Source organism: Gobius niger (assembly GCF_951799975.1).
Source record: "Gobius niger genome assembly, chromosome: 4".
Lineage (NCBI taxonomy): Eukaryota > Metazoa > Chordata > Actinopteri > Gobiiformes > Gobiidae > Gobius > Gobius niger.
The window spans coordinates 30575691-30591683 of NC_136855.1; the positions used below are offsets into that span (position 1 = coordinate 30575691).

A 15993-nucleotide genomic window follows, 5' to 3' on the forward strand; every position below is an offset into this window, starting at 1 on the left:
TTCGGCGGAGTGTGTATTGACACCGGGAGCCGGGGTTGTGCAGTTGGGTGAAGTTCTCGCAATTTTTATTTGATTTATCATCCTTGTGTTTCCCGAGCATGTAAATAGGCGCCCTCATTTCCGCTCCGTTCCTATTCGCTCATTATTTTTGATAATAGCCCATTAGAGATCTTCTGAAATCCCGCGCTCTGATTAGACTGCGCAGAGTGGCGGGGGTAGGAGTACGGAGTAGTGATGGACGATACCACACTTTTAGGATTCAATACAGGACTGATTGGGGGATTTTTTTTTTTTTCAATTTTTTAGGAAGGAAATTTAATAGGCTGCTTTTGTATTGACAAATGTAATTATGTAAACGATCACAGATGGTGGATGGAGTTAGTCACTGTCCTTACGAAGAAACAAATCCCAAACAAACCCCACAAACGCTGAATCATTTCTGTTGGTGGTTTACAAAATTACTATAACGTGGCTCAGTTCTCTGGTTGATATGGTAAGAAATGCTCACTGCAATACGCGTGGATGTAAAAGCGAGTTGGATAAACTTGGCCGCATGCAAGACGCTGAAAATTGAGACGGCCTTGTAAACTGAACTCTGTGAAGAACTGGCATGTAAGAAATGTGTTCGGGAAGAGAACTTACAACATGAAATATACTCGCTACTTTCATTGTTTGTAAGAAAAAAACATCAGGGATTTTCATTGTTGGGAATCTTTCTTTTTCTTTGCTGGTTAAAGCTTTGGTAATCAAGTTATTTAGCTCATTTTCCTTCTGCGCGAACCAGGAAGTCAGAGGCTAAATTAGTGCAGTGTTAGCATTGGCGGTCCGACCCTGGTCATGTCTCAACACCGGCTGAGGCGAGGTTCTAATTAGCTCAAGTGAACATTTGGGATAGAAACAGGTAGTACAGCTTTAATTCAATTTAATATCTATCATAAAACACTCATGAGCATCGTGCAGTTATAGTAAGCTTCATTTATGCTTCAATTTCGTACATAAATAGATCCGTGTGTTCCAAGCTTAGTTACTGTACTGCGTTAATGCTTCCTTGTGTTTATAATGGCCAGCGTTCGTTATCGAAAGTTACCACCAGAGGGCGTTGAAAAAGTTTATCCAAACAGGAGATGAAGAGCTGGGACCAAAACAATATGGCGCCACCCGCGATGTTTTTTACACCACACTTTCGAAAGTATATTCAAGAAATAAGGAACTATAGAGGTGGTTTTGGTTTGTAAATTGTTCAAATCACGTTTTAGAAGTTTAGCCATTCGTTGTCTTGAGCTGTGTACAGTATAGTGTCCCCAGCGGTTGGCTCATGTACTGTTATGATGCAATGAATCTGGATAAACAAAGCTACTAACGGAGCCGATGGACAGAATCACGCAGGAGACGGACAGAAAGCTATGCGCATCCATATCCTTAAAGCAGTACTAAGTAACTTATTTACCTTAATAAATCCTTTCCGTAGTCCCTGTGGGGGTAATACAAGTGTTTATGGGATGATTGGAGGGTCTTTCATCTCCCCCTGGTGTCTCTGGCCAGAAAACCATGTTTGCAACTTGACTGCCCCCGGTGCGGAGAAAGCAATACACACTAATGTAATCACGAAGAAGAAGCTAACATGCTAACGGGCAAAGCTAACTGCGAACTAACGTCACTTTAAACAGTATTTACAGCCAAGTTTGAGTGAAAAAAAATATTTCCGTTGTATAATTGGATGCACAGTAACCCTCTCTCCCTTCGCCTTTCTTGTCAGCGTAGTATTTACTCTCCAAGACAATAAATAAATTAAAAAATCGTAACTTGCTACTACACCTGCAGTTGCGCTTATGGCCTCTAGGGGGAAGAGTTACTTAGTACTGCTTTAAAGCAGTACAGAGTAACTCATGCCCCTAGAGGCCATAAGCGCCACTGCAGGTATTGTAGTATGTTGCATTTTTTAACGTATTAATTGTCCATGAGAGTAAACGCTACGCTGATAGAAAAGACAAAAAGAGAGAGGGATATTGTCCATCCAATTACACAATGGAGATCATTTTTGTCACTCAACTTGGCTGTAAATACTGTTGAAGTGGTGCTAGCCCACAGTAAGCTTTGCCCGTTAGCCTGTTAGCTTCTTCTTCGTGATTCTATTAGTGTGTATTGGGGACTCCTTCCTGGTGGCAGCGATGTTGCAATTGCGGTTTTGTGGCCAGAGACACCAGGGGGAGATGAAAGAGGAGATGACCCCCCCAATCATCCCATTAAGACTTAAGTGTTACTCCCAGAGGGACTACGAAAAGGACTTATTAAGGTAAAGAAGTTGCTTAGTTCTGCTTTAAATGTATCCATGAACCATGATAACTTTGAAACTGCAATCTCGGCTTTAAAGAAATGATTTTACACCTTGTGGATTTGGATCTATAAGTGGGTGGCGGCACCATTTTTAGAGGGTTGCAACGACTTTTCATAAAATCAATATTGAGAAATTGTTTTCATAGCTTTTCATAGTCCGCCTTATGATTAATGCTTGACGCAACCAATCCCTGTGATGAAATGTTGTTTTTGGCGGCTGCATATCCTACTAAAACAGGGACAATGTGCAAATTATTCTGTACGTTGAAATTAATATGTGCATTCGGGTCGCGTCCTGATATATTAAAAGTGGTTCACGCTGGTTTAGAGTTTTCGTGCCATCAAGTGTATGCGTGTTTCTATAACAACACAGGCAACGGAGCGACTTACCCACTGCCGACATCTCAGGCACAGAGGCGCGATAAGGGCCCTCGATGAACTGCGGGGGATTGTCGTTTATGTCCTGCACTTTGATGATGAAGCCCGACGGCGGTTCCAGCGGCTCGTCCGTGTCCGCGTTGACCACCTGCGCCGTGAGCGTGTACTCCGCCTTCTCCTCGCGGTCCAGCCTCTTCATGGCGTGGATGTCGCCCGTGTGCTCGTTGATGGCGAAGATGGTGCCCGCTCCCTCTCCCGCCAGGACGTACTTGATGTTCTTGCTGCCGACGTCCAAGTCTGTGTGTAGCTGCGTTGGGGAAAAAGAAAAGTTGTAAGGAGATGCACCTTTTTTTTATTTTTTTTTGGGGGTATACTCATCGAAGAGTGAGTACATCCCACTATGAGGTGATCAGCAGGAGAGGGAGATTGGCACCTGCTGTGGATTTCACTCATAAATGCTTTACAGAACAGGCTGTTCCGTACGATTTGGATTTTAAATAATCTTGCTTAAGGCTGCATTTTTTTTAATTTTTTTTTTACTGCATATGTGCCCACTGCTCTTGAACAGATGCCATAGTTGGTAACACTTTTTTTTTTTTCTTTTCAAAAAGTGGTTGGAGAATCTGATTGAAGACCCATGTCCCAAAACTGAAAGTCTATGCATCAACGTCAAGTTTAAAAGCTGCCCCTATGTATCATCAGATTACACTCGGATGCAAATACACAGTTTTAAATTGTGTATTGTGGTAAAAAATAAAAAGTTACAAGTGATTTATCTGTTTCAAACAAGTATGTATATGTATGGAGACTAGAGTCCTCATTTGCCACTGTGGCTTTTTATAACTTTAACTTTGTTCCACACTTTGGGGTCTTCCTACGTACATCAAGGCACATAAGTGTACACTATATCTGTAATGTGTCTGAAACAGGATCCTAAATGCATCTCAGCGTAGCCCATCCTTTGCTAAATGAGGCCCATTGGGGACAATATCTTCATAAGTAGCACAGGAAATGGACCTTAGCCTACATTGTTTCTTGTTATACATCACGAGTGCTCCGTACAGATGCACTTTGTGGTTGGATATTGCTCCCCGTAGTATGAAATTTACCAAGCCAAGTGGAGCAGAAATGCAACAATGTGCTTTTGGAAACATGAGAAAAACAGAAAAGCATCAGTATTTATTAAAAATTCAAGGGCAACTCGGCACTTCATGATTCATGCTCACAAATAACTAGGCCCAAAGTTACTGGACGATGCAGCGCATTTCTCATTATTTTGTGCAATTATACTTTCATTATTCCACTAAAGCTGCATGACATGCAACACCGAGTGATTAGCTGCAGCGGAGCAACATTGTGCTGCATAGTTGAAGCCGTGAATGGGACAACTGCAAACGTGGAGATCCATTCAAAGATAAACCTCCACTGTGGCACTGCTTCTTAGTTTACAATGACAGCGCTTATGAGTCTTGTCACCGGTCATATAGGAGTCACCAATATGTTTTCTTTAAAGGGGCTAGATACAAGTTAGCCATTATATACTCACTACTTCCACCTCAGGTCATACGTGTAACTGCAGCTTCTGTGCATGACAGCAATTCAGACCCGAAGTAACACCTTTTTGAGTGACAGTGCAGGATTTTAGAGGCAGTTGTGGTGAACAGGTCTGGGCTCATTCTACACATTAAAGGACATTGTTGGAACGTGTTTGGGGAGGAAAATACTTAGATTTAACATGTTTAAACTCTGTATAGTCTCTTTAAATAAGAATGGTAAAGGCGAGCTTTGTACACAGGGGTTTGATTGCAGGACAGCCTCAGCATGAGTTTTATTTTATTTTATTTTTTATTGATTTTGGGTTCAGTTTCATGTATATCACATAACACACATCTTTTTTTGTCATTATCATGTGCAGCCTTTACAACATAGTTACATACATTCAAATGGTATATATGTGCTTCTATGTATTAGGGGTGGGCCATATCGTATCGCGTGTTGTTATCGCGATATATATATATTTTTGTTATCGTTGTGGACACGATATAATTTATGTTACACTCAGTTTCATCAGAGCAGCAGAAACACTAACTCTAGAACAGAAATGAAGGATGTAAACTGCTTGAGCAGATCATATTTGCGAGGAAATAAGTAAGGTGTAAAAAAAAATATATATATATATATCACTGAATTAATCTTCCCAAGAGGCGTAAGCAAGGTTGCCAGGTCCGCGGTTTTCCCGTGGAATTGGGCTTTTTTTTTAAGTCTTTCCGCGGGTGAAAAAAAGTGTGTGTGGTTTTCCTCGAGAGGTTTATTTATAGTTCAAGCAAGATTTACCTCAAATTGCATGAATACAAAATGAAAATGAAAAAAAAAAAAAAAAAAAAAAAAAAAACAGTGGCTAAGAAGCGTATGTGTATGTATATATATATATGTATATATATATATGTATATATGGTTGTATGTATGTAGGTACGTATATGTGTGTCTGCTTGTCTATTCTGTGTTTCCCTCATCCTCCTTCTCTGCTCTCCAAATCATATAACTATTATCCCCCCTTTCTCCTTTTAATTTATCTATCAAAAAATATTATTATTAATACTTATTTTCAATTAATTTAGTTTTATTATTATTATCTTATTATTTTCTAATTATTTATTATTATTATTTTTTGTTACTTTTACTCTTTATTTTTTATTTTTATTTTTTATTTTTGTCCTTTCTTGCTCAAGCGCCAGCCTCTGACACCCACCATGACAATTCCCATAATTATTATTACTAAAACTCACGCGCACGCACACACGCACACACACACATGCACACACACACTCACCACACTCTCTGTCCAAGGGGAAAACAAAGAAAAATATCTATACAATGAAAGCAAACACGTGTCCACTCTTGTTGTCTTTGTCTCCCCACCCATCAATGTATGCACACCCCCCTCCCTCAACTGCCGTCTCGTTTTACCCTGTTTGACAGAGCCGTTTAGCTCTGCTGTCTTTCTTTGTACTTGTGCAAAAACTCAATAAAAAAAGAGAAAAAAAAAAAAAAAAAAAAAAAAAAAAAAATTGCATGAATACAAGGTGATTATTATTGACTTCAGGCGTGATATCAGGGCAAATACAGGCATACAGGACAACCTATTAGGCTTATGTTCTGGGGCTAAGAGGGAAAAAACAGGGGTTCAGTGCACCACCATCATTCATTTCATGGGCGTTTTTTGAGATGCTCTTTGGCGGGTTTGGCTGCTGAGACCTGGCAACCCTATCGTCAAATATATCGTTTGTTTTTTGCAATCATTTTTTTTTGTAATTTTACAAACTATACAGTCACATTTATGTATTCGTCAATGGGTATGGTGACCTCCAGAGTTTGTCATTTTTCGGCTAAGCTGTTTGCAGCATGAACCATAATATATTCAGCCAAGGTCCCCCCGCAAAAAGGTGGTTTAGGGATGAGGAACAATAGACCGGAGAGTTAAAAATGTCTCGAACTTATTGTCATTCCGAGATGTACACTCTATCCTCCATTACATGTTGCACACTTTGTTTTCTCCTTGTTATACAGTATGTCACTGTCTCATCATAGCGCGTGGTCAGGCCGCAGCATAAACGCTAATATTTTTGGGGCGGTTGGATGCCCGACCTCTAAGCCCCCCCCGCAATGTTACATTATAATCCAGCCTTTCCGCGCATGCTGTCTCTGAGGTGTAGTTTGCAGACACTGACAAAGCACATTCACTTAAATTGTCACACCTTGCACTTTTGTTTTCCTAATTGTGCTATCATTTCACATGAATGATGTAGCTCATTAACACAAATGCCTGGCAACATCCCGCATGCTGAGAGACCCCTTAAATGAGCGCAAATTAATGATCTTCTGTCATTGTTTTTTTTTTGTCCTATGCATGTGACTTTCCGTGTATGACTGTATGCCCGCGGCTAGACCAGACACGACGCAGTATACATCTCAATGTGTTTCGTACACAGGGGGCAAATTGACTAGGGTGTTTGCCGCGGATTTGATTTGGGTAAAGCCATTAATCACCCATATGTTAAGCGGCGTATTAACAATTCCGACTCGCAGCAGCTTGAAAACAGCGTTGTTTTCTTTTTCCAAGGCCGGTGTCAGGTGAGGTCGCACAAGCCCACCCCGCTCGTGTCAAAAAAAAGTAGTGTTTGTTTTAAGACTCGCCAAGGTCACGAACGCAAACAGTCGGGCAGAAAACTTTAGGAAAGGACTAAACGGAAAGAAAGGGAGAAAACTGAAGGTGAAACGCCACAAATGGGCAGTGCTGCAAACTTGGATCTTTTTATTATTATTTTTCCTTACTTTATTGTACCATGGAGTTCTTCTGCTTGTGCAAAAAAAAAGTTTGTTTTATGGCAATACAAAACAAGAACGGCCTTCTTTTTCCCGATTCTTTTTTTTTTCTTTTTTTTTTTTTAATCTTGCCGCTTTGTTCAGCCAAGACAGAAATTTTAATTGTACCTGGAACATTTTGTAAGAGCGTGTAGTATAAAAAGCTTTTTTTATTTTATTTTTTATAACTGAACTCAATAAAAAGCAACGCCAGTGCCATTACGGCTTATTAGGTGAATGATTTTAAAGGGTAAAACGTGTCCTTGCCGTCAGTCAGACATGTTCTGTAGTAAAATATTATTAACTTCCAGTTCAGTCGATGAGCGATACACAATGAGGCGGCAAATAGAGCTCGTTCCCATTCATCTGAGAAAAAAAACCACACACACACAAAAAAACACTTTCTCTGTGAGCCTTGGGTGTTTGTCATGAGAATGTATCGACTTGGCTGGGTCTCGCATCTCATCTTTGACCATTTCTATTCAAATTGTCTGAGTGAGGAAAGAAGGAATCAGATATCTCGCTCCTAAAACTAAAGTCAGTAACCATTTCCGATTCCAATCCACAGCTAAGTAAAGAGCGTTTCAACAATTGAATAACAGAGCTGAGGCCGGAAGTTTATGCTTTTACATAGGGTTGTAACAATTATTGTGGTATCGAAATTTGAAAATACAATCTATACAAAATACAAATCGTAAAGTGGGCTGTCACAATACATTGAATCATGAAGCCAGATAAATCAAGAGAGATGTATCTTCAAGCCAACGTGTCATGACTAAACAAGTCACTCACTCTGGGATGATTCCAACTGAAGCGGTTAAATCAAAGCAGGAAAAATTAATCCATAATTTATTAATGTTGAATTTGAAGTGACATCAATCTTTGTTGATGTTTTCTAGGTCATATATATTCTTTTTGATTTTGACATATTGAATTGAACATATTGAATTGAAACCAAAATGGGGTTGCAGCAGCAGACTAAAAATGCATAGGGAACTCCAAGAGCCGTGGTCGATTGCTCTGATTAAAAGCATTCAGCTTGAAGGAACCACCATTTAAACTCTTTAATAAAAAAAAAAATCCTACTCTTAAAGGGACTAGATGCAAATTGGTCATTTTGTACTCGTTGCTGCCACCTCAGGTCTTACGCGTAACTGCAGGTTCTGTATTAAGCTCGTGCATGACGGCACTTTGGACCTGAATTACCAACGTTTTGAGTGACAGTGCAGGATTTTAGAGGCCATTGTTGTGAATAAGTCTGGACTCTTTCTAAACTTCAGGACAATGCTGGAACATTAAATATGATTACACTGATATCATTAAATACACTGTATTTTCCGAGAAAAAAGGTAGTCTATTTTATAATGTAGTAATAAAAACTGTACCGTGATATATGGATTTTGTTGCGTTACTTTTTAATACCGAAGGCGTGCTGGGTTATCGGCAGAGTTGGGATGTTTCTCGGTGGGCTGCGGTGCTTTTGGGCTGTCAGAACAAAATTATGAGTTAACAACGGACTCACGATTGCGCTATTCCAGGCCTTAACTGGGCTACAGCAGGAGCCAGATAGAAAATAAGTAGCACAAGCAAAATTGTCTTGTAAATCTGTCAAATACTGACTCAGAACTTTGCATTGAACTTTTCATTCATTGGAGATGCCATTTGAATTAACTCAGAGGGGTGTTTAAGTGGAACACCACTCTGCTTAAGTTCAAGTCGGTGCAGAAGGAAAAGGAAAACGGCATGTGAAAGGCATTAGCGCTCAATGTAGAAAAAGTGGACAAGTACTATATATGCTGTGTTTTTTTTACCTACATAACTTGGTGCTGACTGAGGAGTTGCATCAGGCTCAGACTGTGTGTGCAGCGGCCCATGTGAAAAGAGAAATTGTTCGAGTGGTATTTGAACATGCAATCTTCAGTTCATGAGGCCGACAGACTAGAGTTGAGCTACAACTCTGTACTCCGCTCATAAGCTTTTTGAGCAGAATGTATATGGCTCAAATAAACAATAAACTGAAGCCTTATGGATCGGTCTAAATCATAACATTCCCCCCTGTTTAATACTACAACAGCTTTTAATGTTATGATGTCTAGTGGGTACAGTCAATTTAGTTGCAATTCAAAGTGGCACCCGTGCGAACCTCCGACATCAGGTGAATAGAGAGAGAAAAAAAAGAAAGCAAAAAAAAAGTTAATTTAAAATCACACGCCTGAACTTTAACCATCTGCTCCTCTTAACCGCCGCCTCTAAATGCCCGCATCGCCCACTTTGCCGACAGCCTTCGTGCACGAGCGTCCATCGCAGACTACAATTACCACCGGGGCGAGCGAGGAAAGTCTGTCACAGGTCCCTGTCATTAAAGTCAGTTGCCCGGGCAACTAAAACAACCACCAACAATCAGTGACATTGACTGTGGCATTGAGGAAACAAGTCAATAAAGGATAACTATACGGTGCAGGCTCCATCACTTTGCGCGACGGCCGCACGCTAAACAACAATAGTTAATCGGGAGCGTAGGCTGAAGGCTGTTTGAAGCACACTTGTACTTCTTTATGTTGCACTAATGTCTGGTTTTGTATAAAAGTAGTGAAGTATATTGATTTTAGTGATGACGGTACAGTACGAGAAAGTGGTAACAATGGTGCGTCAAGTGCTACTTCAAGGTAATACAGGTGAGGAATAATAAAAAACATTGTAAGGATTTGACTCTTGCTTTCATTTTCATATGAAAATGACAAAATTCCCTATGTTTTCAGCTCCGAAATCTAAATAATGGATAGAGCCAGGTTTAATGTTTTTATTTTGTTTATATGTAGTTACAAAGATCCTTTTTTTCCAGAGAGGACTTGGATATCTTGTTAATTTTTGAATAAGTTATTTATAAGTAAAAAATAAAAATCAGCAAAACAAAAATCCAATTTCACCTTGTTTTGTGGTTCAAAACTCAATAAATCAGGCTACAAATTAGATATTAAAAATCCCTCTGAAAAAACCTTTGAAATATTATGAAGGCCTGGAGGTTTGGGGGCTCTAGGCGCTATTAAAGTGGAGATATTGTCAAAAGAGTGTTTAGAAAACCTGATTTTGAGAAACAGGTTTTGTATGGCATGCGCCTGTATATTTGCATCTGCACACTGTCTTGCAGAAAAGAAACAGCGTTATCTCGTTCTTATTTTGTGCTGCATGTGGATACCAAAGAGGCTAATATTTGTAAATGAGTACATGTGAAAGACGAGAGATCGCCACACAGTTATTTTCTAAATCTGCAGCTTGCTAGTGAACAAAATGTCATAAAATAAGCATCATAAAGGATGACTTTGATGGATTTTTTCCCCTCATATCAAAACTAAGATGTTAATGGAGAACTTAGCAACCCTAAGCATCACATGGTGTCTGCACATAGAAAAATCAACATTCTAGTGCAACCACCTGGTTGCACTAGAATGGAATGATGGTGATCGACTTCAAGAGGAAGACACTACTACACACATCACTGGACATTGAGGAGGTGGACAGTTTCAAGTATCTGGGTGTTCACCTCAACAATAAACTGGACTGGTCCCACAACACCTACAAGTAGGGCCAAAGTTGCCTCCACCTTTTGGGGAGACTGAGGCCCTTTGGAGTGAGCAGGCCTCTGCTCAGGTCTTTTTATGACTCTGTGGTAGCCTCTGCTCTCCACTACGCTGCCGTGTCCTGGGCCCAGGGCAGCACAGAGCAGGACACGAACAGACTGAACAAGCTGGTCAGGAGGGCCAGCTCCGTCCGGGCTGCCCCCTGGACTCTGTGGAGGAGGTGAGAGACAAGAGGGTATTAGCCAAGCTCACCTCCATCATGGACAACACCTTCCACCCACTGCACGAGACTGTAGAGGAGCTGAGCAGCTCTTTCAGTGGAAGACTGAGACACCCCCAGTGCAAGAAGGAGCAGGTCCTTCATCCCCACTGCTGTCAGACTGTACAACACGACTGTAAAGTAACATGTCCAATAACCCCCTTGCAGAATAGATGCAATAATCCCTGTATTTAACTGAATACAAGAAATCACTATTTTACTATTTGATTGTGTGTTTTTTTCTCTCTCACATTTTCTGCCTATTTTTTACACTCTGAGTGTAGAGCTGTATGTAACACGTAAATTTCTCCATTGTGAGATCAATAAAGGCTTATCTTATCTTATCTTCTAGAAAAGATTAAATATACAAAACATGGTGTAGTTTAGTTGCCCTAACCCTAACCCACCTCTCATCCAATCAGCTTCCTCCGTGCTGCTGCTTTTGTTGTGGCAAACTTGGCCTTTATGTTGCACCATTAGGGAGGAGTTGAGCCGTTGCCTCAAAAAAAAATGGACTCTGAAATCTACTCTAATCGAGTTAAATGGTCTAATTGTTCTGCCTGTTCGGCTACGATCTTGTTTACCATGAATTAGCATCAGCTTGTTGAGTAGCAATGGAGTTCAGGAAGGAATGTTGTAAATAGAATTACTGTACATGAGGTACTAGCAAACACTTTCCATAGAGTTACACGGCAAAAAATGATCAAAAATGTTGAAACAAGAGACGTGGAACCACTCTGCATTTGTGCTTGGTGATGGCTCGGTCATACATATATATGTATATATACAATATTTGTCTGGTAAAGTTTTTTTTCCCAGAGCTCAAGAGTTTGAGAACAGCAGATCGAGTAGTCAAGACTTTTGCTGCTGTTTAGAAGGCAGTAAAGACTAAACCGCTGCACTTTAAAGCTTTTTTTGTTTTGTGCTTCTCATTTGCAACTACCCGACGCTGTCTTCAAGACAACCCAGAGGAATACACTATAGAATCACAAACTCTCAATAAGCCAAGAAATGCTTGCTGCAATTTCTCCTATCAATAATTAATTATCACTTGGAAGATCTCGTAGCCACTCATAAATTATACAAAAATATACAGTGCAGCCTTTGTTTTATCCCCCAACATTGCAATAGCTACTTCTAAGTCCAGGAATCCAACGCTATGGGCATACTTTCTTAGCCTGAGTGCCCCCAAAAAGTTCTAAAGTTGAACTTGCCTTCTTTGAAAACACTGCGCCCATATCCAACGTTTTCATCGCCTCTTAACCCCACCTGAACCGAGCATAAAGCTTCTTGAAAAAAGCGTCAGAAATAAAGACGAAAAACAGAAAACACAACAAAAAGGCTATTAAAGAAAGAGACAAAATCACTTGCAAAATGCGCTAGAAACGCGGCGAGTTAGGATCAGTTATGCAGGTCTTTGCTTTCAAATGAGGCGTTACACTGGCCTATAGGGATTAGATTTGGGTAAAGCCAAACTGGACTGGACAACTAACAAAGAAAAACTCGATGTCTATATCAGAAAATGAGAATCCATTAAAAAAAGGTCCTTGCATCATCACATGTTGCATTATTGCGCAGTTGCCACATGCTTTACAACGGCCCCGGTTTGTCCTTGAAAGGGGACCTGCGTTCTACAGAGCATTCGCTGCCATTCGGAATACGATGTGTCTGTCGCTGAATGCAGTCTCGCACTTCCTTATTTATATATTTTTGGTCCCGCTGCAGTGATGAAGAAATCCACGGCTGCCTGACGGAATATATTTGGAGATTCTTTACAGCTCTCTCTCTCTCTAGCCATGCACTCGCGCACACTGCCATTTGCCAACCACATCTCCCAATCAGGCCTGCGCAGGACTGCTTACCCTGTCAGGAAATGTGCCAACCGGAGCAGAAGAGTTCTCCTTTTCTTATTCTTTTCCCCCCCTTTTTTTCTCCCCCCCCCCTGCAATCACTTGAACAATCACCGCGTGGTAATGAGGAAGGAATCTACAACTCCCACCTCTCCCCAATTTTTACTGTAGGCCTCTCTATCGCTCAGTCTACGTAAGTGAGGAGAGGAACTGCATCAGAATTTGATACTTTTGCTGTAATTTATAGGCATTAATATAAGGGGGAATAAGTTAATAACAGAAAATGTGAATTTTGAGTGTCAATATTGGATTTATCGATAGAAGCAGTTTTAAAGCCGTACTAAGTAACTCGTGCCCCTACAGGCCATAAGCGCCACTGCAGGTGTCATAGCATGCTGTGTTTTTTTTTACTCATTAATTGTCCGTGAGAATATATACGCTGACAGAAAAGACAAAGGGAGAGAGGGATATTGTACATCCAATTACACAATGAAGATAACTTTTTTCACTCAAACTTGGCTGTAAATACTGTTTAAATAGCGCTAGCCCACAGTTAGCATTGCCCGTTAGCCTGTTAGCTTATTCTTCGGGATTCTATTAGTGTGAATTGGGGCCCCCGACCCAGTGCAGGCAAAGTTGCAAGTATGGTTTTCTGGCCAGAGACACCAGAGGGAGATGAAACCCCCCCAATAATCCCATTAATATTTGTATTACCCCCAGAGGGACTACTAAAAGGATGTATTAATGTAAACAAGTTACTTAGTATTGTTTTAAATTTAGTTTATAATGCTTTTATTTTTCCAGAGAGAGGATTTTAGCTATCCTTTTTTAGAGATCGACCGATATGGGTTTTTCTAAGGCAGAAAAAGACAGAAAGACAGAAAAAAAACAGGAACTCTATCTTGTATCAATCCAAAATTATAAGCAAGTCTACAACATAATATATAATACAGTATACAATCCAAGGTGTATGAACTTGAGACCGATTCTCATCACAATGTTTCTCAGCTCCCCGAGGCCCAGGAGATTATGAGAAACGGGAAGTCTCTATCATTTTTGGTTCCAGAGATATTGGCCTTTTAGCGGCGTAAGATTGATAGCTGAAATTGTAAAATACCCAAATATCGGCTCGATCTTTCATCTGGCCGATATATGTCAGTCGATCTCTACTTTTTAGTATTTGAGTAAACTGGTAATTCTGGAAATAATCTGTAAAATCTGCTTTGCTTTGTCTTTTTGTAACGGCTCAATAAATCAAACAAGGGACTGGATATCAACAAATCATTCAGTAAAAAGTAAAGAAAAAAAACTTTGTACAAGAAAAAAATGTCTGTGCTTATTTAAAGAAGAATAAGTAACTTGTTTACCATAATAAATCCCTTTCGTAGTACCTTCGAGAGTAATAGGTGGAGTAGTAGGTGTTAATGGGATGATTGGGGGGTCTTTCATCACGAAGAAGAAGCTAACAGGCTAACGGGCAAAGCTAACTGCGGGCTAGCGCCACTCAAACAGTATTTACAGCCAAGTTTGAGTGAAAAAAAAAGATCTCCATTGTGTAATTGGATGTACAATATCCCTCTCTCCCTTTGTCTTTTCTGTCAGCGTAGTATTTAATCTCACGGACAATTAATGAGTAAAAAAAAACGTAAAATGCTGCAGTAACGCTTATGGCCTCTAGGGGCATGTGTTGCTTAGTACTGCTTTAAGCCAGAGTGACTCCCCTAAGACTGTTAAAAAATATTAATAATATCATTGAGTACCGTTTATTCAGTGAAACATTATTGCATTGTGTTGTTTGCAGGTGAACGCTCATGTGTTGACTGGCCAGTGTAATAATCGGGGGTGAAATGTCTCCCATTAAGTGCAGGTCTACAGAGGGAGCTGATGATTTCACTGCTCATCAGACCAAGCGCTACAGCCGCGACGTGCGCTCCGCCTCTGCATGTTCCGGCGGAGCGAGGAGAGGAGAGGAGAGGAGGGAGGAGAAGAGAGGCTGTCACTGTGATGTCGGCTGTCGGGAGATGTCTGAGGGAACACACCGGCTCGCTGTACGTCAAACTGCTCAACCAAATTCTACCTCAGCTACTTCTGTGAGAGGGTCGGGGGTTATTTATGGAATTTTTTGTATCAGCAGAGCAGTCCTTCACGCATCACTTTAAAACTACTACAGTATAGGGTTAGGTTTTTTTCTTTTTTTCCCCTACTTTTGAGATATGTCAAACGGCTTCATCAAGAAGTAACTCGAGGTACAGCATTTCAACTTGCCAACTCAACACGGGACACTGAACCGATGGCACTTCAATCCTCAAGTTTAAGGCCGTACCTCCCCCAAAAATGGTCCCTGTTAATTCCAAGGGACCCATTCATGTTTTTAGCATCTGTGTTACTTCCCGGTTCATACTACATACTACATACTACACTGCAGATGAAAACACATGGTCCCTTTTGCCACAAATGCCTTACAACTTGGTATACTGTAAATGGGCAAAATGATTTATACTCTAAGACCTTTAAGAGTGCTAAGTTCTTACCCACAGTGCTGCTGCATAATAATGATGAAATGATAGGGCTTCATCTTACTCCGACGTGCGGAATAAAAATCTTTAGCCTCACAAAGTTACGATATTCAAATTAAGTACATGGGAAAACACGGCAAGTTTTTAATTAGCTTACGAGTTGTTACGACTTAAACTTTTTCACCTAAACAGCTGTTGCAATTAGTCCAGAACTTTGCGGTTACACAAAAATTGTTATTCTCGTTTTGCATTAATATGAAAATGCACGTCTTTGGTTTCACTCCGCTAAACGCTTTCAAATGTAACCTTTTTGGCATCACTTTGAAAGCAAAAACTAGGTAAGTAGATAATAATAGGTAAGTAATGTCTTTTTGAGAATAACACATATATAAATAGAAAGCCTGATTCATTTGTACACCAATGAAATGTCGTATTCCTGGCAACATACTGTACCATAGGCAGATGTTACTGTAGTTATTTATAGTATATGCAGTAGATGGTCATGATGTAAAGTGGCTGAAACAAGGCGTAGCGTAACTGAGTGCCATATAACACATTGGGATGTTGACTCTAAATGTCATGTCGTATGCGCTGCTGATGCGCTGAAGCTAATGCGCCTGCTTAGCTGCGTCTGCTCCACCGGACCGACTTCCAGACTGTGGGAAATGTCATGTTCCCCATTAAATATGCAGCAGATGCATGTTGTTATGCAAAAT

At 40.4% G+C, this 15993-nt stretch overlaps 1 protein-coding gene across 2 annotated transcripts in view; it reads right to left on the reverse strand.

The window, feature by feature from the left end:
• The window catches only part of cdh8 (cadherin 8), a 166931-nt gene that overhangs the window by 91675 nt on the left and 59263 nt on the right, over window positions 1–15993 (reverse strand). For both annotated transcript variants that reach the window (XM_079554696.1, XM_079554695.1), the window contains exon 3: window positions 2725–3019. In XM_079554696.1, the coding sequence (XP_079410822.1) occupies window positions 2725–3019 (295 nt within the window). The remainder of the gene's footprint in view (window positions 1–2724; window positions 3020–15993) is intronic.